Consider the following 22,047-nt stretch of genomic DNA (forward strand, 5'->3'; position numbering starts at 1 on the left):
ATTTACAACTTAATATTATATTTATACAAAATTTAATGCTAGAATTTAAAATTTTACATGCAAAATTTCTTTTTAAAAAGTTTAATTTCACAACATCTTTTTATGTATAGGTAATGATTCAAAACAAAAATGTTTAACAATAGCTCAAATAAAAATGAAATGCAAAAAATAATGAAATAAATAACTAAGTATATATTTGAAAGTGAGATTATTTAATTTTTTTTTTTAAGTATAACAACTTTTTCTTTAAAATAGAAGTTAGTTTGAACTATGCAACACTCCCTTTGTGTATGTTATTACCAGGGCCACACTCAAAAGTATTTTCTTTTCTTTAATCGCATTAACAAGAACATTTTAAAAAGTCACTAAATAACCCAAGTAATAAACATAAAATATTAGTTATACATGTGAAATATAAAATGGAAAAAGAATTGGTTCACCCCAACAACAAAACAGATAATACAATGAGCATATCGAAACATAACAAATAATGAACTATGATAAAGATAGGATATGAAATATATAAACAAATTAAGACATTTCTATTGTGCAAAGGCAGGTTTATCTGTACCAAAAATATAGAAAACTTATCACATGTTAATAGTCAAGTATATGGTACTACAACCAATGGACATTTCAGTGGTACAATGCTAAAATGAATAAATGCAGCAGAACACAGGTTGTTTTTACAGTTTTTTGCAAAAATGCTCATTAACTAGGAATATAATAAAAATTTGACTATCCACAAAGCTCAGATAAACAGAATTTTCAAAAGTTTATATTACAAAAAAAAAATTTTTATACATTGGACTTAGGTCTAAAGTACTAAAAAAAGATTATTATGAAGAAATAAAAACAATTTTCTTTCTGTTCCTTTCATGCTTTTTTCAACTTCGAATTTCATTTTTCTTTAATTTATTTTTCATACAGCTTTCTCTTTAATGTCTATTATAACTTTTTCAGCATTTTTATGATGGCAAATCATTTCTTCCTTATTTAATAGAATAACATAGAGATGTGATATTTTAGATGTTTAAATAAATGAGTAAGAGTTTTTAATGTGACCAATTATTTTCTGCTTCTCTCTAATATTGTATCTCAATTTTTATGAATAAACTAAGCGTCATTCCAGATAAAATTTCATCTTTTTTCCAAAAAATTTGGTAAAATAGACAATTGAGATTTCCAGCATTCAAATATCTAAAATTTTGTTTTTCCAGGATTAGCTGGATAGTCAAACTTTTTCTGTGAAATCAAAAGAACAATGTTCTATTAAATAATTTATGGTTAATTTGAAAAAATTAAAATGGTTATAAGATAAAATTGACAATTTAATATAATCAGAAATATGATATAACCTTCTACTTTTGAAATACATTAAGAAATTCAGATGCCATAACAAGTAGCTATATTTCTATAAATAAAATATTAAAATTTACTTCGTTAGAAACATATGAAACTGTTTTAGTCTTCTATAATAAGAAAGAGGGAATGATCTTGAGTTATGAAGACCCCAGTTTGAATAAAAAAAATTTAAAGTAGATCATTTTTTAATTTTTATTGAAACATTTTTTTCAAATTTGTTTTTCATATTGAATATAATGCAGTTGTGTAACAAATACGAACTTCTTAAAACAGAAAAGAAATTATGTAAATGAATTATTTCAGAAATTTAAAAAAAAAAAAAAACATGAAATTTTGTATGATCAAATAATTTTCCACAATAGAAATTTAGGCTTTCCTTCAGTCTCACCATAGTTCAATTCAAACTATCGTTCACGATAAAAGATAGATATAGAACAGTTAAAAACTTAACGAAATCCAACAAAATTGGGAAGGAAAAAAAAGAACATTTTATTGTATCTGACTAAGAAAATTTTGTATTGAAACATTATCTAAGAACATTATCTTTATTGCTTCAATCAAGAATTTTATTTCTCCTAAGTTTAAAATATGTTGTAGAAGTAATAAAGATGTTTTTTTCTTCCACAAATTTGGAAATGTAAAGCATCAATATTTAGAAGCATCAATGTTAGAAATTATTTTATGTGATTTTATTTGCAATTTTTAAGCTCTGAATATCTGTTCAGCATCCTTTAAATAGCTCAGAGCTACAGCTATTATGAAACAATGATATTCAAAACTTGTACACAGCTTAGATTTTTTTTTTTTTAATACAATCATTCTACAAGAAAAATATAAAACATTTAACAAGATACCTCGTTCAATAATACACAAAACCAAGTATGAAGAAAATATAGTAATAATTACATTGTAAATCTTTACAATAATGTTATTATTATCACTAAAATATTAGAAAAATTGTCTGTGAATCATTGTTAAAAGGGTACACATAATGTAAATATACAGTAGTTTCATGTTAATGTGATCACTTTGGGACACAATGATTTTGATAATATAAACAGATTGATAACAATACATAAATTACTAAATTAGATTATTTCCAGATTTAACTCACACATATTGAGTTTCAAAACAAAATTTTTAAAAAACTCATATTTATGACTGTATATTTTCATCAATACATAAAAATATGAAGAAAAAAAAAAACATTAATTAAAATCAACACTTGTTCATTGTCTATTATTTTTCCAAAGAAGCAGCTCATTTATAAGCTGTTCTTAATCATATTGTTTTTTAAAATCATCCGAGCGGCATTGTACTTTACATTTCATCACTTAATAATGCATGTTCTGGTAATGTTTTGCAAAACATAGTATCTTTAGCATTGTACACATTTTCTAGTGAACATGAATTTTCTAGAAAACAATGTTTTCCTCTAATACTGGAACCAAATGTTAAATTTTCTGCTTTTCGAAAAGGCAAATAAAAATGCTGATAACATTACACAATGAAATAATCACAGAAAGTGATAATTGGAACATACAAATAAATGGAGAAAATCTAGACCAATTGATTTCAATAGCAATGTGCGCGAATTATAACATTAACCGCGATCACATTAAGTGGAGACTACTGTACATCACACACCTTTTTAAGTCCTAAAAACTTATATGAAAGAAAGATACCTTTTTTTCTGACTAAGGTAAAAAGTACTTTTTTAACAGTTTATAAAGCACCGAACAAAATTATTTAGTGGGCATATTTCACAACTCTTGCTTCACACCTTTCAGTAAAAACAAAAATGTAAAAAAAAAACTGATAGTTTTATCATATCATAAGTTCAGCATGATAACAAATAAAGAAGATAAATTCTGTCCACTGTGTAGTACCACCTCGATTATATATTGCAAAGATATTTGCCAAAACAGCTATCAAATAAAAAGAGCTCATATACAAACTTCATTTAATAGTTCTTTGTCTAACTAATCAGACAACTACTATCAAGCAAACACAAGGGAAGCAGCAGCATAGCTGACAGAGGAATCATAGTTACTAAGGCACTTGCTAGACTGAGCATATTTCAGGAATTTCAAGGAGGGTTTAAGTCCATTGCCTTGTTGTTGCAATAATGAAACAGCCTATAAAATAAACAATTTGACATCACTAAAACAACTATCATTAAGAATATTTATCTACCATAAATAAAAACATCAGTAATTTAAAAATATGTATATAATCGGTAAGTTCACATTTAATAATACAATTTCATTATAAACAATAATCGTAAACCCTTTAAGAGTTACGGTCAAAGCCACATGGTACAGAAAGTTCATTGCTAAATTTAGTAAATAAGTTAGAATCTTTGTAGCTAATGTAATTTGAGAGTTACGACAGACAGACTGACTGTAGCTGAGGACCAAGTTTTACCAAAAAGGAACTAAACAAAAATTTACTTATAAGCTTCACATAGTGTGATTTACAAGGCATGTACATGTGGCGGAATTTAAAAAGTATAGCCATGATAAGTCACAAAAAATTATGTTGAATAATAATATATTTTGGGAAATAATTAGCTTTTAAAAACTAGCCTAGTTATATTTAGGCACTAAATTCAAGCTATTTGTGCTAGTACATGGTGCATAGCCAAATCTCTAAACAAAAAATAAGCACTCGAAAAATATTTTTAAGCACTATATACACAGAGATGCCAACTGCTCCGGACACGCCAAAATAATTAAATGAACGGTAAATAACTACAAAGTAAATTTTGCAAATATTTTACTATATTTGATTTGCTTCTTAAAATTTATAGCATGACATAAGTACTATAAAGTGGTAAATTATATAAGCCTACGAATTATTTGGAAATAGTGGTGGATAAAAATCTACTGAATTGAATTTATTAAACCAAGAATCACAATTGATAAACTACCACTTTAAAATATATATTTGCTGTGCGGAGCAAGTTGGCATCTCTGTATACACTAACAAAATGTAGAATAGTTTTTGAAGACTTTACATGATCATGATAAAATAACTAGTTTCTGACAAGTAACCAACTAGTTTCTGACAAGTCTGACAAGTCACCAAGTAAAGAAAAAGACTGATACATTTCTGTCAGACAATTTGGAAGTTGTTTGCTGTAACTCTATGGCTATGTGAGATACAAGAATTCTTAGAATTGTGCATGAAAATTAAAATTCCGAAATTTTGACAAATAAGTACTGTATATACTCACTTATAAGCATACCGTTTGTCCCAAAAATGAATGATGAATATTGAAAATCAATAAAAAAAAAAGGGATGGAATGGGATAAAAATGTATGGTTTGCAGCATTATGCTTGGGAAACTAGGTAGAAAATTAAATCACACCAAACTATACATTATGAATTTGAATTGAATTTAAAGTATCATTTAATGGCACAAGATCTAAAAAAATATGTAAACCCAAACTAATCTATGTGATATAAAACTGGGAGATAAAGCAATACAAAATGTCAGAGCTGTATAAGCTAGACGAAATTGATGTGGGAAACAAACCTTAAAGGTGAATAAAAGCAAATAAAAGTCGTGTACAATTTACACTTACAACAATTGATAAAACTAATACAACATATAATTACAAATATGTAAGGATTTTATCCACCAAAGACATAAAATAGTAGACACTAGGAGAGTCAATATCTATAAATTTATGGACTAGTGATTGATTTGTGGTAAATTATATGAGGCCATTTACATGCCACTTGTGCATTAAAACTATTCTTTAATTGCAGATAACAAAATTTATATAACTATTAGGTTCTTTTTATAACTTGCATTGAACAGTCAACCAAACTCTAAATTTACGGCCTTGCAATTTTAAATTCAACCCAGAAGACAAGGGAACTCCTGGATCAAGTACAAACAAGCCTTCATGGAGGACTTTTTGATGGAACTAAATCCTATTTGCATTACATGGAGAGAAAAACCTTCCATGTTTAATCCGACAGCAAGCCGTTCTATACCATGATCTACCTATCACTGAGGATATACGTCAACACTCTGGTTAGAGCGAGCCTAGGACCAACCAGCAAACAAATATAACAGCCAGCCACAGCTTTCATTTGAACCTGGGTTACCTCATTCAGAGGCGAACGATCTATTTTCTGAGCCATTGTGGCTTAAACTATTAGTTTTATTTTCTTTTATAACAGCCGGCGTTGGATACCCGACCCAGTTTCGAGTTTACTATAATCAATGCTCAACTCGGGTAGCCTAGTAATTTTGAACCCAATCCAGAAGACAAATGAACTCCTGGATCAAGCATTGTGATAAACTAGCTGCCATATAAGACTTTTTGAAGAACCTAACCTGCAATTGCATTACATGAAAAAGAAATCCACGAAAACCCTCCACTGTTAGACCAGATACTATAGCCTTATGCTTTTTATCTTAAATATTAAGTGTCAGCTGTAGTGTCTTATGCACCATGTCCAAAGGGCAACTGAGATTTGTAGACCCCTGAATATAATTATTATCTCGGTGATAAAATTTTAGATGGATTGTTAAAAGTACTTACATTTAGTAAAACTCCAATTGGATGGCGACCACATATTGTATTGCCATATTTTTTTAAGTAGGAAGAAAAGCCTGTGGGAGACATCTCTTCAATGATATTCATGCCCTAAAGTAAATAAATATTTCATTTAAAGAATGAGAAAAAAAAAGATTCTGAACTTTCTATATTTCAAAATTACATCATGATTTAAACTTTTTATAATACACATTCAGAGCAAAACATAATTTTTTATAGTTAGTACTTAATTTATATCAAAGGCAACTTCGAAGATATGAAACAAAGTAACTTATAAGTTTGTGTAATTTTGCAGTTATGATTTTAACATTATCATCTGACAAGTATACATAATTTTTTAAAGTTTTTTCCCTCCTTAAAAACTTGGCTATTCTGACATCTCTCAACTTATATCTAATCAAAATTCCAAAGCTAGATAGACAGAAAACCATTAAGAACAAAAATAAAATGAGTGATATAAACTAAAGTAAAACAAACATTACATATTATTCTGCACATCTTGCAATTTCATCTAAGTTATATTTATTACAAATCAACAGCTAAAAGATATTTGAAAAGTATATATAGTTGTAAAAAAACAAATATATAAAAAATCTACAGATAAAATCAAAAGTTTTTTTAAAATAAGTTAAGAGTTATTGTTAAATTACTAAAACTTATCCTACGTGATATAATAGGATAAGTTTTAGTTAACAAATTTAAAACTAAAATATTAGTTGTTATTTACAACAAATGCACATTTTTGCTCATATAATTTGTAACATTTCCCTTAACTTCAGACTAGAAAAAAATAAATAAAAGTTAAAAAACATATTTTTATCAATATTCTACCTCAAATATTCACAAGACTAAAAATATTTTTCATCATAACAATGTTGAATAATGACCTAATTATCTGATTCTTACTCGAGTTACTTCTACAAAATCATTTTTTGCTCTCTATATTTTTGAAATTCTTAAGACTATCATAGTTGATTTCTACAATTATGAAATTTTTACAGAGTAAAAATTTCATACAGAGTAAAAATGTTGATTTCAACATTTATGAAATTTTTACAAGCTATCATAATTTTAACTTTCATAATGTTAAAAAAAAAATAATGACATAGAAGACTCTACACTGCTGAAAAACACACTTTTGATGTATTCTAAAATAGAAAAATATATTTTGATCTTTTTTCAAATATTATTATTTCTTAATTTTCAATAATCACTTTGAAAAGAACTTTTGAACTTTGTAACACATAACAATAATAAGTTAATAGTAGTTCATGACAATAATAATAGTAGGTATTCACTTTACCATTTCATCTAACTTTTCAATTGATTGATATATTTGTCCCCATGACTTATCATAGTATTGATAGTGAAAGCGGGCACCTGGAAAAACATTTGCACATACAAAAATATTAATTCCAAAATATTTTAATATACAATATTTAAAAACACTAACATTTATTTTGCCTTATTTTTTTAAAAAAAAGCATTTATAAAACATAATTTTTATACATTAATTAGAAAACGTACCAACTTTATAAAAAAATAAATAAACAAAAAGAGAATAATGACAGTAGTGTCAAATATACCCCAATATTATTTTTTTAAAATTTCAACTAAGATCCACTCTATATTTTAAATTGCATAATATTCTAAAAAATACATTTCATTTATTAGTAAATTGAAAATAACAATTATGTTGAGATTTGAAAGCACAGTTACAGTTGAAATAGTCTTGTATCTTAACAAGTTCACTTAAACATATAAGAAATTTCAGAGTTAAAAATTATTTTTGTTAAATTACAATTAATGCAGAATTTGAGAAATGTGGTAGAGAGCTTTGAGTTTGAAACCATTATTCAAAATCTTTTAAGTTGCACTTTTATGCCTTTAAAATATAATTTATAAAATTAAATTCTTTAATATTTGAACAAAACAATAAGCACTTTCCCACAATTAGCATGAAAATCTAATTAACAAAATCAATCTTACCCCAATGACAAAAATCTGATGAAACAACAAACAGATTAGATGGGTCTGCCAGGTAACGACTGAATATTTTGCCATAGATATTTTCTTTCTCTGGGTTTAATGATCCAACCATGACAGGCACAATAGTGAATTGATGACTAAATGTTCAAAAAAATAGAAAACAATAATATGAGATATTATAGATAAAAGAATTATACTTTTGTTTTACATCATTTATTTTCTACTTAATTTTATGTGGCTTAGCACAATTGAACAGCTAATTAGAAGAAAAAATTATCTTTTTTTCTAATATTCTTCCTTTTGAATAAAACAATTTTAAAATTTAAAAAAAAAAAATTTTAATAAAAAAAAACGCAATAATTAAAATACAAATAATATATTTCATAGATGTTTTACTTTGTTATAATACAACACTGGGTATGATCATTTAAAAGCAACAACTAGTTCAATCACAATTTTGATTTTTTTTGGAAAAAAATTTATTAATTTATAATAATTGAAATTTAAAAAAAATATCGATTAAGATAATTCAGCAAATTTTTTGAATACAGTCATTTCAGGACAATTTTGAATATTTACAGCAATTTTTAAAATTTTTAACAATTTAAAAATCTTTTCTAACAATTTTAAAGGTTTCATAAAAACATTTTTAAATAAACTCATTACTTAAATTTTAAAAATTCAGAATTTTTTAAAGCGAACCAAAGATAAATTATAAAAACGTGACAGATGTTATAGGCCTTCCTAAGACTTGAATTTTTATTAACTATCAAAATTGTTTTTTCTTTCTATTTTTTAGTTCTTTGTTAGCAATTTTTGTATAATTTTTAACTGAATTGTTACAAGTGGGAGAACACTGAAACAATTTTGTCTTTTCATCAACAAAAAGGTCAATTATTAACAGAATATTGATAACAAATTTATTAATTTTAAAATCATAGTCATAGAGTATTGATGTCCAAATCGTACGTATTGATGACAAATTTGTGGTTTAAAATATTTGGGTGTTCTGCATAAATATTTCCTTTATTTTATTGTATTAAAAAACACAGAATTTTTAAAAAATGTGGGCATGAGCAGCAATACTGTCGAAACAGCGATTGACAAAATCACATAGATTTCCAATAAAATAACTGCTAATAAAATTTGTCAAAAAGTGATTATACTAATACAAGACTTAAGATTCAGATATTGTCCAAATTCTGTGACAAATAAAGATATGCTTATTTAGAAAAAAGATATTTTGATTCCTGATTTCTTTTCTTATAATTTTGTGTGCTCTAAGTAATCCACGTATTTCAGATCTTGCTTTTAAACTATTAGGATTGTACATTAATATATGCTAAATTAAGTTTATTCAATTTATGTGTTTTTAAACAATATATTATATGGATTTCATAACTTTTGCATACAACAGAAACATTGTACAAAACGAAAAAAAGTGAAGCTTACATTAGGTGAAAATGAACACAACAAGATAAAAATTTTCACAAAATTTTACAATTAGTTACTAACACAGTAATAAAAAATGTGTTTCATTTTTTCAAACAATTAAACCATTCCGAAATCAAATTTTTAATAAATCATTTCACATTTCAAAAAATTACAAATATAGCCATCAGCATGCTCTTGTACATTACAACAATAAGTGATAAATTTAAAGCAAAACTTTGCAAGCATATTTAAAAGGCATTTAAATTTAAATCTTACTAGTTTTTAACAACAGGACAAGTATACTTCATTTTGCAGTTAAAATAATGCATATATACAATATAAAAGATTTTTAAGACAAATAAAGAGCAAAATTTTAACAATTTTTACTTTTCCATCACTTTAGCAACAAATGGAAGATGCATTTCAATGCTATGCTCATCTTCATCAGTGAGAAGGCTCATTTCTTCAAATTGGTGTGTACTGTACAGTTCATCATAAACTAACAATAAATAAAATAAACATTACAATGACTTAACACACTCAACATCATTCTTTAGCTTTGATACAAAAATTAGAAATAAATCGATTCAGATGCAAACCACAAAAAATATATATATTGATGGAATTAAAAATAAGGCTCTTAATTAAATTAGAAGTTTTATAAATTCAATCATGGATAAAAATGGTTTGTTTAATCCCCTATAAACTAAACTTTTAATTACATAAAACAAGTGTATGCATAAATTTTTCATTTTTCCATCAGAATGAGTTAAAGAAATTAAGAATAAATTACAACAAAATTTTTTTTTGTTAAGTCTCAGAGAAGATGAGAATTATTTACAATCCCCTGATTCACAGACTGCAATCGGTTCTAAAAATATTTATTATATTGCTTATATATAATGCTTGGATTAAATTTTATTTTTTAAAAAAATCATATTAGAAATAATCTAGGACTATTAAAAGTTAACTCAACAATAAAAATAATATAAATAGGTGACAAATTTTAGTTAATCATACTGACTTAAAAGAACTTTATGTAAAAATATTTGAGAAGGCTAATAAATTTAATTAACTTTGAAACATGTGAATTGTTAAAAAACTCTCCTTCCACATGAATCTTTCCAACACAAAGTGATGGATTCTGATTCTGAAGGATCAAAATTTTGAATGGTAGGTGACAAAGGACATTTTTGTGCAAATTCTGTTTTCTAGAGTATTTTTCTAGATTGATGTACTTTTATCATTAAAAGGTTAAGCAAATGGGAAAAAAAGTGCCCGGCTGCTTATTCAATTTAAGGTCCCACTTTTTTTTTTTTTTTTTTTGATTCGTCACATGGCGAGTGGTTATCTGGGGTATTATAATAGGTCAAATATCTGAAAATTCAAAAGTAGAATCGAAAAAGGAGAAAAAAAACAATGTTTGCATAGTCTATGATACTCAAATTTCATCGCTAAAAGAATTTAATAAAAATATTTTATTTCCATTGCATAAAATCAGATTTAGAGTGTTCACTGGTCTAGAACCACTAAATCAGACTTGAACAACTATAGAATTTATTAATTTAATAAAGCCTCAATATAATTTAACATTAATTTATTAAAAACCTATCATTAGTTTAAATATTGTAATTATCAGTAGTCCTCAAGATGAATGACGTAAAGGAATGTTCGTTGCTTTGGTTTTTTGTTTTGGTCAAGTAGTTGAACTAAATCTAAGTTCTTTCATATAATTTTGAATATAAGACATTCTATTTTTTTTTTTTTTTTATCTAATTTCATTTTAAAGATTTTTTTTATTTTCAATCTTTATTGATCTAATCATTATAATTAAGTAATTGTTAACCCTTTTATTAAAACATAACAATAAAATATCTAGATGTATAAAGTATGATTTACCTTTATGAAATATTTTACAAAAATATTATTGATTTAAGTATTTTTGTAAAAAAATCTAATAGACATGTAAACAAACCAGAGAAAATGTCAACAGACTAGTGAAATCTTTAATCACTGATCTTTTACACCAGTGACTAAATTTTCTTAATTTCTACACCTGTAATCTGCAAGAACACAAAAAAGTTTTAATTAGGTTTAATAAAAATCATTAATTAATGATTTTTATTTAAAAAATTTTTACTTCAAGCTTTTAAATGTGATTTTTTTATAATCTTAGAAAACTTAAGTTAGTGAGGATTTAAACAAAATTATGAATTATAAAAAAAATTGATATTCATACTCAATTATTTAATAAAAGCTACCAAAAGTTATTTTAAAAAATTATTTTGAACATTAATGTCTATAATATGATACTATATACAAAATCAAGCAGATCTTTTTCTTAAACTTTTTTCTATACTTGATGTTATGGAGAGAAACTACACAAATTTTGTCCTTTTGATCTTCCTCTTGATCCTAAAACTGATTAAGATTCTTTAACTTTTGGTATCATATTTTTTATCTGGTAATATCTGATAATATAAATAGTATTTTTTATTGCCTGTAAATATTCTTGGAAAATAAACTCTTTCAATACAGCGAAACCTCTCGGGAGCGACCACTCTTCGTTCCACAATAAAATGGCCGTTGAAAGGAGATTGGTCATTCTTAGAGATTACATCCATAGACTTCAAAATTGTTATCGAAGGTACTTGATTTTTTGCACATGCTTTTAATTTTAGTCAGTGTAATTTTTTTAGTGTGGAAATGCCACTTCTGTTGGCGTCACGAAAAGACTTATCCATTAAGAAAATTTAGTGTCTATAAAAATGATCCTTACTGATATAATTATGGGTAAAAACAATTTTACCAATTATGAATGATAAAGCTATTTTAAAAAACAGTTATGTTTTGTGTTAAAGTTTGCATTTAATTTTATTCATAAAAATTAGTTAGCTTTAAAAGATGAGAAGAGGTGAGTTTGTTTTTTCCAAAATAACTTTTTTTTTTTTAAATTTAACTTTCAACTCTAGAAGTAAATCATTGATAGCATCTGCTTTAGTGCACTCTGAATAAAAGCCTCAGAAATATTTTGAACACATTTTAATTTATTTATTTGTTTTGTTAAATTTTTTTTTATTTATTTATTTTTTTATTTATTTTTTTTTTTGCATTTCCTTATTACCTTTTCTGCATTCGGTGCAAAGGTTTACTCAGTTGCTCATAGGGGTTTTAATGGACTCTCCATGAGGTTTTCTTCAACATAAAGTCTATGGAAAAAATTCCACGCCTCTCAAAAGTGGTCCTAAATAGAGGTGGTCCTTCCTGGAGGTTTCACTGTAGTTAAAAATTAGTTTTCAGAAAACTAATTTTTTGCAATGAACTTATATAGTGCCCTACCCCATTACATTTTGAAATAACGTAAATTTTAAATTGAATTCAGAAAAATAATAACCATAAAAAAAGTTTTTTAAAAAAAAAGCTGCACTTTCGAATAATAGGCTCTAATATATAAAACTAAAAACACCACAATAATTTTTAATACATTATAAAAATAGTTAAATGTGTTCAGTTTAAAAACTGAAGTTTTATTCCAGAACGTTCTGCAGTTCAAAGAAAAATGAAGAAAAAAACATTTAGTAAGGTTTTAAAACATCTTACTCTCTTCATCAATGGAAAGATCACCAAGTGGGGTGCGATAAATTCTGACAGGGGACAAGGCACAACCACTTAGGCGTACATGATGAGAAGGACCCAGAATAAATACGTGCTTCCTAAAATTAAGCAACATTGAAAAACCAATATAGAAAGAAGGCATTAAACAAAATTTAAATCAACTGAGTTGTTTGCACGTTCAAAATTGATATGGAATTTAAGCTTGCTCATTACAGCCAAGTAATAATTTAAAATGAAATCTTACTGCAAAATTTAAGTAAAATAGATGGTGCAAATCCTTGAAGCACAACCACTTTGATATCTTGAAATTGTCATAGAAAACAATTTCATAAAATTGAGAAAAAATAAATGAGTTAAAGTTATAAAAATAGCTCAATATTTACTTTATTTTCTAACAAGTTCAAAGACACCAGACAATGCTTGATTAATTTTGGTAATATGAACTAGTGTTATTATTTTAATTGATTTTAAATTAAAACCAATTAAAATAATAACACTAATAGATACCATATATTCAAAATATTATATAATTATACAGTAGAAGATTTATATAACACCATTTTATAAATCACAATTCTAAAAAAGAATCACACTAGCTTTGTGGGTATAAACAATGATAATTTGCGGGTAAGAAATTTTTATAACTAAACAAGAACTACTAACTTTTAACGTTAGTTGTTTAATTATTTGCCAAGAGGTTAAAATTTTAAAAGCTATACAAGCCAAAATTGATAAGGCTGCAGAAAATTTTTTTAAAAAAAAAAATTTTAATAATAAATACTTAAGTGTACATTTTGTGTTTTAAAGTATTTGTATCTAAACATTATTTCAAAGCATTTTAAGTTTGATTTGTTCCAGAATAGTATTAGCATATTTATCAAGTAACGATAAGTGAAATTATCTATATAACACAAAATTCCATAAAATGCAAAGCCCCAGGTTTCAAGATTTGCATTATAAAGATCTTTATATTTGGTACTTGCATAATATTGGTGCAATTTTAATATTACTGAGCAAAAAAGATTCTACATGCCTCTTCAAAGTGGATAAAAACAGGAGAAAATCACTAGATTGTGGTGAAATTTGGCTATCATGAATTGGCTTTGAGAAAGAGCATCATGACAAATGATACTAAATCCAAATAATCTTTATTTTGATGGGATAAGTTACTAAATACGTCTTTTGTTTAATCTAAGGATGTCAAGTCACCAGAAAAAGCAAAAAATAATACATTTTTAACAATATACATTATTTTAGCTTTATTTATAGTGTTTAGCACATGCGTTTCAGTTTTGGGCATCATCTTGTAGTGCTGTTCAGTACTGATTTAGACTATTTACTTGTTGTTCTCATCCTGTATCAAGAACAGGTACTCAGCTAGTAAAATAAATATTTTATTGAGCAACATAAAAGCAAATGAAATATTTTAATTAAAGAAATTTTATACAGTTTAAAATTATATAACATACAATAAATGCATCTTAGTTCAAAATAAGATTCAGAATTTAGTTGGAAATACATTTTCAAATTTGGTCCACTTATTTTCGGTGAATCATAAGAGGTTTTACTAATGTTAAGTCTTAGATTATTCTTTAGGCACTTAAGCTACAAAAAAATTAGAAAAAGTTAAAAACAGTCAAAACCCACAAATTCTTCCACAATTCCAAAACCTGGTCTTTGAATTTTGCGTGCTGTATTATTATAGTTTTCTAAATTTTAATTTCAATAGAAAGAAAAAGAGTATAGATAATTAAAATGCTGAAAATATTTAAATAATTTTTTAAAAAGTTTTATTAAAATAACTTTTTTGGCAAATTTCAAGAATTTTTCACTGGTAAGTAGTAACTTTTGTTGCCTTAATTTTTTTTTTCTCATTATGTTAAAAATCATACTTTTCAATAAAGAAGGTGTTTTTTGTTAATTTTTTTTTTCATAATTTTAAATGACATTTTTCAATATCAAGAAAGAAATCAAGTTTTTTTAGTTTTTAGTCAATAAAAAATTAAAGTAGCTTTTAGCCAAAATAATTCCAGATTTCTTTTCTTTTATTTGCAACACAAAAGCAGTTTTTGTTTTCAATTTTTTTTCTCATAATGGTAAGTTAAATATTTTTCAATAAAAAAAAATCAAAATGGTGTTTTTTTTGTTTTTAGTCTATACTCAATATTTGTGTTAAATAGTAAATATTGAGTATTTACTATTTAATGAAATTTGTGTTTTGGCACAAAAATTGCCAAAACAATACATTTGTATCAGCTTTTTTGATTTTAGCATACATTGGCACAGGTGTGGGACCTCTGCCCACCATATTTAATTTTGGTCCAAAAGTTCTGAAAAAATTATTTTAGGCTTTTTATCAAGAAATTTTCTACTAAAAATTTAATGAAAACCTATGATGAGATTTTTTTATTTTGTTCAACTTCATTTGGAATGAGCCCACAACATGATCAGTTTCAATATATACTTGCACGATTCAATTAAAAACATTAAAACAACAGTGCATAATAACATATACTATAATAATGATATTTTTACTTACACATTGGTGGGGTCAATTTGTTTATAGGCAAATGCAGAACAAGCACCACAATATTGATACCCAGCATGCCTAAAAATTAAAATTACAAATAAAAATATTTTTGCACGTCTACTTATAACATGCCTATAATCATAAAAACAGATCATATATTTTTAATAAAACATGAGATATTGTTAAAAATTTTAAGATTTTTATTTCATTTTAAAATTAGATTCAAATGTATTTGAGCATGAAAATCTTGCCAGGGCTCAAACAAACCAAGTAATAATGATTGAGAAGTTATATTAAATAAACTAAGAGACGTTAGGTGTCTACAAAAAATTTATGAAATTATATTATATATATATATATATATATATATATATAATTTTTTTTTCCGTAAAGAAATCCATTAAATTTGTTTATTTTTTCAATAGTTGTTTTTTAGTGTCACTTACTAAAAATGATGTATCAAATGGCTTGGAAATCAACAATTTTACTTGAACTAGATTGATTGATTGATTTAGAAACTACTTTTTTTTTAAAAAGTGCTTAAAATATTTTTCTTTTTGAAAAAGTGTTTTATTTTCTTCCACATGTTTAGGAAGAGGTGGTTTTTTCCAATGTGGAAGAAACTTGTCCTTCTGAATAAATTATTAAAAACATAAATTAAATAACAATAAATGATAGTTGGTGAAACAGTTTACAATGATATGATAGCAAAATGAGCAGAGTTACAGCTGCTCACATCAATTACCGATTTTCAGTGTCATGACTTATTGGAGATCATTATAACTTAAAAGAAAGAAATATCTCCAACAAAATGTCGCCACAATAAATACAATTTTAAAACGACTTACTAATTTAAAATGAAAGATAATTTTAAAAATAACTTACGGAGCTATTATAGCTCGAGCAGGACTATGGTTTGGTTCACCAGCAATATTAAGCCAATTTTCAAGCTGGTTATTCAGTTCTTTTGCTGAAATATTTAAAGAACAAAATTAAAAATACTAGAAATGAATAGTACATTTTATCATTCTAACTAAGAAGATAACATGTGATTGAACTAGGGGTATCTGTCACACTTTTTAATAAATTATGTACATTAATTTGTTTTATTACATTTTTTCCAAAAACTTGGTAAATGTATCATTAAATTTTGCTATATATTTGGAGCAAATTTTAGTGCCAGCGATAATGCGTGCACACTTTTTTATTTTAATTTTATATTCTTATAAATTCACATGAAATTATGAACAAAAAAAAATGAACACTAAAAGAATAGATTATACTAGCATAATTTGATTTTTTGAATAATATAACTTGATTTTTTTTTTCTTAAGTATAAATTTTCTTTTAAAGCAGTCTTTATTTTTACTTATCGATACAGATTGATATATAGATTACAGATTGATATATATCAATTTATTTTACTTATCAATTTTATCATAGTTATAAATGTACACAGAGTTTGCATTTCATTCAAGAAAAAAAAAATTCTTCAAATACATTGGAATAAAGTGGAGAACTGGACAAAATGGAAGAAACTAAATATGACCAAAATGATTGTTTAGTGATAAATATTATAAGAATAGTTTAAGTCAAAAAAAAAATTTCATGTTGTCCAATATTGCTTTTTGCTTATTTTCTCTTTTTAGGAAAACTACTTTCAAATTATTTATAGTTTTATGAAGAATTTTAATACTCGCTACATAAAAATAAATCATTTTTAATTTGGATTTAAATCATTCTTATTTCCTTAAATAAAAGTGTTTATTTATATCTAAATTACGTGCATTAATATTATTTTTAGTTTTTTGAATATCCTGTTTTAAGGTAAAATATACATTAAAAGAAACTTTAAAGATTTTAATCAACTGGTTTAATTTTTATTACAGATTTGTTTCTGTATGCTTTTATTCATTTTTTTATTTAGCATTGTTTTTTTTTTTAATTTGCTTTAGATCAAATTTGCTAATAATATATAGCAAAATGAAAAAAAAAATTTAAAAAATTAGGCATTATTTAATAATAAAATAATAAGGACTGATTTTTAACTGAAAAGTTATAACATTTGTAAATCCTAAACATAATACTTTAAAACTAACAAAATGTTCAAAAAGTAACTTCTATTTCGCAGTAACAAGTTAAAAACAGATGAGAAGTTACAAATTTTGCTTTTTAAAAATAAATATGTACTAAAAATTGCATTTTGAAATGTTCCTTTTTTAATAACTTGCAATTCAGAATATTAGAGAGGTCAAAAGAGAATTATTAATTTTTTATGGAATATGATTCATTACTGTATCAATGATTATTAATTTATAAATGATTACTTTATGACTAATTTATGAATAAAAATTCAGTTTAAAAAAATTTTAAGTTTTATTTCATAAATAATATTTACCTATTTATAAATTTTTGTTTTATGATTCAGTATTTAAAAATAAAAAATTTATTAAAAAATATAGATTAAGAAATATCTTTTGTGTATTACCTAAGAGTTTTTCTGTGTATTCATACTTCGTATTTGATTATAAAATTAATATTTTATTATTTATTTGCAGTTTTTTTTCTTTTTTTTTTTTGCATTTATAAAATTTGGTAATAATGATACGTTAACAATTCTTTATATGGTTATAAAATTAAATTTTGAACATGAATAGATGTATAGATAGGCAGCCTCGTCCTGCTACAAAACTAAAAAGTAGCAACACTTGTTTTTATTAGTGCTGAAGGGATATTTATAAAAGCATTTCTCCACTCTTCCTTTTAGGGTCTTACTTTTTTTTCCTTTGTCTATTTTTTTATAATTCTTGATATTGAAATGAAAAAGATTCTGCTAGTTGATCTCTTTTTTTTAATATATATATATATATATCCGTCGTTGAACAGCCGACCAAATTTTGAGTTTACGACTACCAATGTTCAACTCTGCAGCCTTGAAATTTTTAACCCAATCCAGAAGACAAGGTAACTTCTGGATCGCATATTGGGAGAAATTTGCCTTTGTGGAGGACTTTTTTTGATGGAGCTAACCAGCATTTACGTTACATGGAGAGGAAGACCACAAGAACCTCCCACGGTTAGCCTGGCGGCAAGGGGACTCTCTAACCCATGATTTGTCTACCACTGAGGATATTTCATGTCAGCATTGTGGTCAGTGCAAGTCGGATGTGGAATTCGTATCGACTGGGATTCGAACCCGGCTCGCCTCATTGGAAGGCGAACGCTCAATCCCCCCGAGTCATTGCAGCTCTAGTTGATGTTTGTACTATTTCAGTAGAGGGCCGGGATAGCCTGGTTGATAGGTCATTGGGCTCATGTCAATTAGGTTATGAGTTTGATCCCCATCGGCCGAAGACACCCCGTGTAGTAAATGGTGGCTGCTGCATGTTAAATCTATTGAGACACTAAGCCTTGCAAATTCCCATAACAAATCAATACCTCTACTGAATTGGAGATTGATTGTTCTCTGGTGCAGGTCAAAATTAAGATCTGTGGATGAATAAATGGGTCCGCCCTTTAAAACGGGCCATGACATGTATGTGGCTGAAGTTGTATTATTGGCAATAGATGGTGCCACTGACAAACTAGAAACGCACCATCTGCCTTAAATTCTCTTGGCTTTACCAAACAAGCCTGCTGATATTAGCAAGTGGCATTAGTAACAATAACAATTTGAGTTCCTATTATAATTAGTTGCTCAGCTATTTCCTTTATGTGAATTTTACAATGTGAGCTATTGTAGTTATACTTCTTTACCCATCTCTTTCTTTAAAAAAAAAACGTAAACTACGTAAGTTAAGAATTTTAAAGACAATTATAGCTTGAATAGCAGAGATGGAAACTGACAGAGCAACTGCTTTTTTAAAACTGTTCTCTCTTGTAATTAATTGTTGTGTGGTGAATATTTCTACCTCTCCCTCAAAAGAAGTTATGTTGCTTTCCAGGTATTAAATATATAGATATAAACAGTTTCTACCCCTCCCTCAAAAGATGTTATGTTGAATACCTAGTAGATAAAATGAGAAAAGGTTTAAATAGATTTCATTGTTTAATGTTCTCCTTCTAAGTTGTCCCTAATCCATGTCAGTTTCTTAGCTGAATGGCTGCATACATAAATGAGGCATCTACTATATAGTTTTCATGGATGTAACTCCTTATCTCTAGCATATTTTTTCTTCATTTGATGCATTAATTCAGTTCTTTACAGTGTACAAGTAAAATCTCCCAGATTTATAATTTGAAATATTTTCACAGGTTTGCCTGAAATGGGGATATTACCGTACCATAATCTGGCGTACCATGATCTACAATCACCAGCGTGCCAAATAGATTTTAAACTTGCAAAATTCTTTTTAAAAAATATGTAGATGGTTGTCGAGGGGTGGCTACGAGTTACGCCTTTCAAGTTAGTCCCTTTCTGTGATTTTTTTTTTTTTAAATTTCTCATGGGCCGCAGCCTGGAAGTTGCCAAGACTTGATGATTCTTCTGCCACAGATCATAATACAGAAATCCCCTTGTGAAACTTCTAGATCAAGGTGATACTCAATGATTTTTCAAATAAAACTCTGGTTGTTTTTAACTTTCTAAATTGATTTGCATTATATTCTAACCAGTTATCATTTATAATAAGCTTATCAAATAATATTAATGCTTATACTTAAATAAACTCTTCAATAGGTATTGCATCTGTCAAAATGTGCATTGCCTTGATGGTCATGGATTTTACAGCATAGGTTATCAATCTTAAAGTGCCTGGTTTTAAATTTATTCAAGTTTTTCAATGTTAAATTTAGAATATGTGATTAGTAGCTTGCAGCAATATATTATTAATAGCTTAAAATACCAATCGTAAGTAGCCTTAAGGTGTACTGCAGTCCCACAAAATTCCATTTTAGTTGTTAAATGTGCAAATAGAATAAGAGGAAGGGAGTTTATCATCTACACAATACCACCCATAATTTTCTACCTTTGTGTTTAATATTGAAATATTCAGTTTCTCCACTTATTCTAGGTTTCATTTTAAGTTTTTAAACATTGTTTGAAGAAGGAATTTATTTCTCATAGAATTTTGTTATTTCTGTAGATTTAAAATATTTTAACCTCCATTTAGGTTTTTAGTTTACTCAGAGCTATTACTTTAATATTGATTAATTTTAATAACCTAATATTTAAGATTAAAATCAAACATATTTTTAGTTATAATAGAATTTATATTAGTTTCAATATGCAAACAAAGAAAATAAAACATATCTTTTGATTTAGTTTCATAATGATTTGGAATAAGTTTGATTCTAATGAACATTATAAAAATTTAGTCAATATAATTTAAATATAAAAAAGCTAAAAAGGCGGAAGGAATTCGAATAAAAATATATTTTTTAACATTGAGGTCAACAACAGGAAATTATAATAGTTTGAATTATGAATGCGAGTTTGAATTATTGCTCAAATTAAGAAAATATATATTACAGTGTTATTAGTTACAGTGTTAGCATTATTAGTTACAGTAATAACATGGAATAAGCTTAAAATTTTTGTAATTACAAACGGAAAAAATAATACTTAGAAACAAAATTTCTTCCTGGCAGACGATATTATTGTTATGAAAATAATGGGACACTAATAATATGACACCATAGAGTATTAAATATTTCCAAAAAAATTATTTTATTTATTAGATCAAATCCTTAATGTCTAATTTTCAATTTTTAAGTAAATTTTTTCACCTGAACTGACATACCAGCTACCAGCGTGTGTAGCTCTTCTCACAGAATTTTGAGAAGACATTTTGTTGAGCTTTACGACAAAACAAAGTTACAATAAATAATTTAAATATCAAAGATAAAGAAACTTCAGCTTATACTTTAATAAGATAGCTGAAATTGAAAAGCGAATCCACACAAAGAAAAGTTTGTTTACGCCTAATTTCAGCAGTAGAAAAGCTCGTTCATCGATGAGAAGAGTTGAGATGTTTTATTGCTTGAATATAAAGCAAAAGAAAAACCGAAACTGAAACGAAACCTTTTAAAGTAAAATGAATTCTTAAAAACTCAAATATAAAAACATGTCGCACAAATATACAAATAACCCAACAACAAAGGAAGTTTTTCAGTACACTGCTAGATAAATTTTATTATGATTAAATAATTTTTTTAAAGAAAGAATTTAAAAAGCTTCAGGTTTGAAAATTTGATAGAGCCAGATTTTTAAATTTCAGTGATCCAAAAGCCTGTTCTTTCTGAATTTCTTCACTCATAACTTATTATTCCCGAAACAAAAAACGATTTTCAAATTTTGCAAGATTCTCTCTTTCCTATTTTCTCCTCCTTTTCTTTAAAAGAAAAATCGTTTTTTTTTTTTTTTTTTAAATAATTTTAGTTTGCCAATTTTCAATATCAAATATCATTAAACATACTAAGGAAATGAAGTTATAAAATGCATCAAGAAAATTTCAATTTTCTATATCTTGCTGCAGCAGTAGTTTAAATTTTCTAACAAAAACCGCAAAATGGAGGATAAAGATACATTTTGTAAAA

The 22,047-nt window shown here is 26.2% G+C and overlaps 1 protein-coding gene across 1 annotated transcript; it reads right to left on the minus strand.

Moving 5' to 3' along the window:
- Positions 1-193: 193 nt before the first annotated feature.
- Positions 194-21,481, minus strand: LOC107448657 (protein MEMO1). Its single transcript, XM_016063959.4, has 9 exons — positions 21,238-21,481; positions 16,396-16,480; positions 15,520-15,588; positions 12,966-13,078; positions 9,753-9,864; positions 7,932-8,068; positions 7,246-7,322; positions 5,928-6,032; positions 194-3,503 (listed from the first exon to the last, which is right to left on the minus strand). Exons 1-9 carry the CDS (start codon positions 21,296-21,298, stop codon positions 3,366-3,368), a joined length of 897 nt encoding a protein of 298 aa, XP_015919445.1. The 5' UTR covers positions 21,299-21,481; the 3' UTR covers positions 194-3,365.
- Between the last annotated feature and the right edge of the window lie 566 nt (positions 21,482-22,047).

This window comes from Parasteatoda tepidariorum, chromosome 4 (genome assembly GCF_982258835.1).
Source record: "Parasteatoda tepidariorum strain Cologne lab strain chromosome 4, Ptep-v5.0, whole genome shotgun sequence".
Lineage (NCBI taxonomy): Eukaryota > Metazoa > Arthropoda > Arachnida > Araneae > Theridiidae > Parasteatoda > Parasteatoda tepidariorum.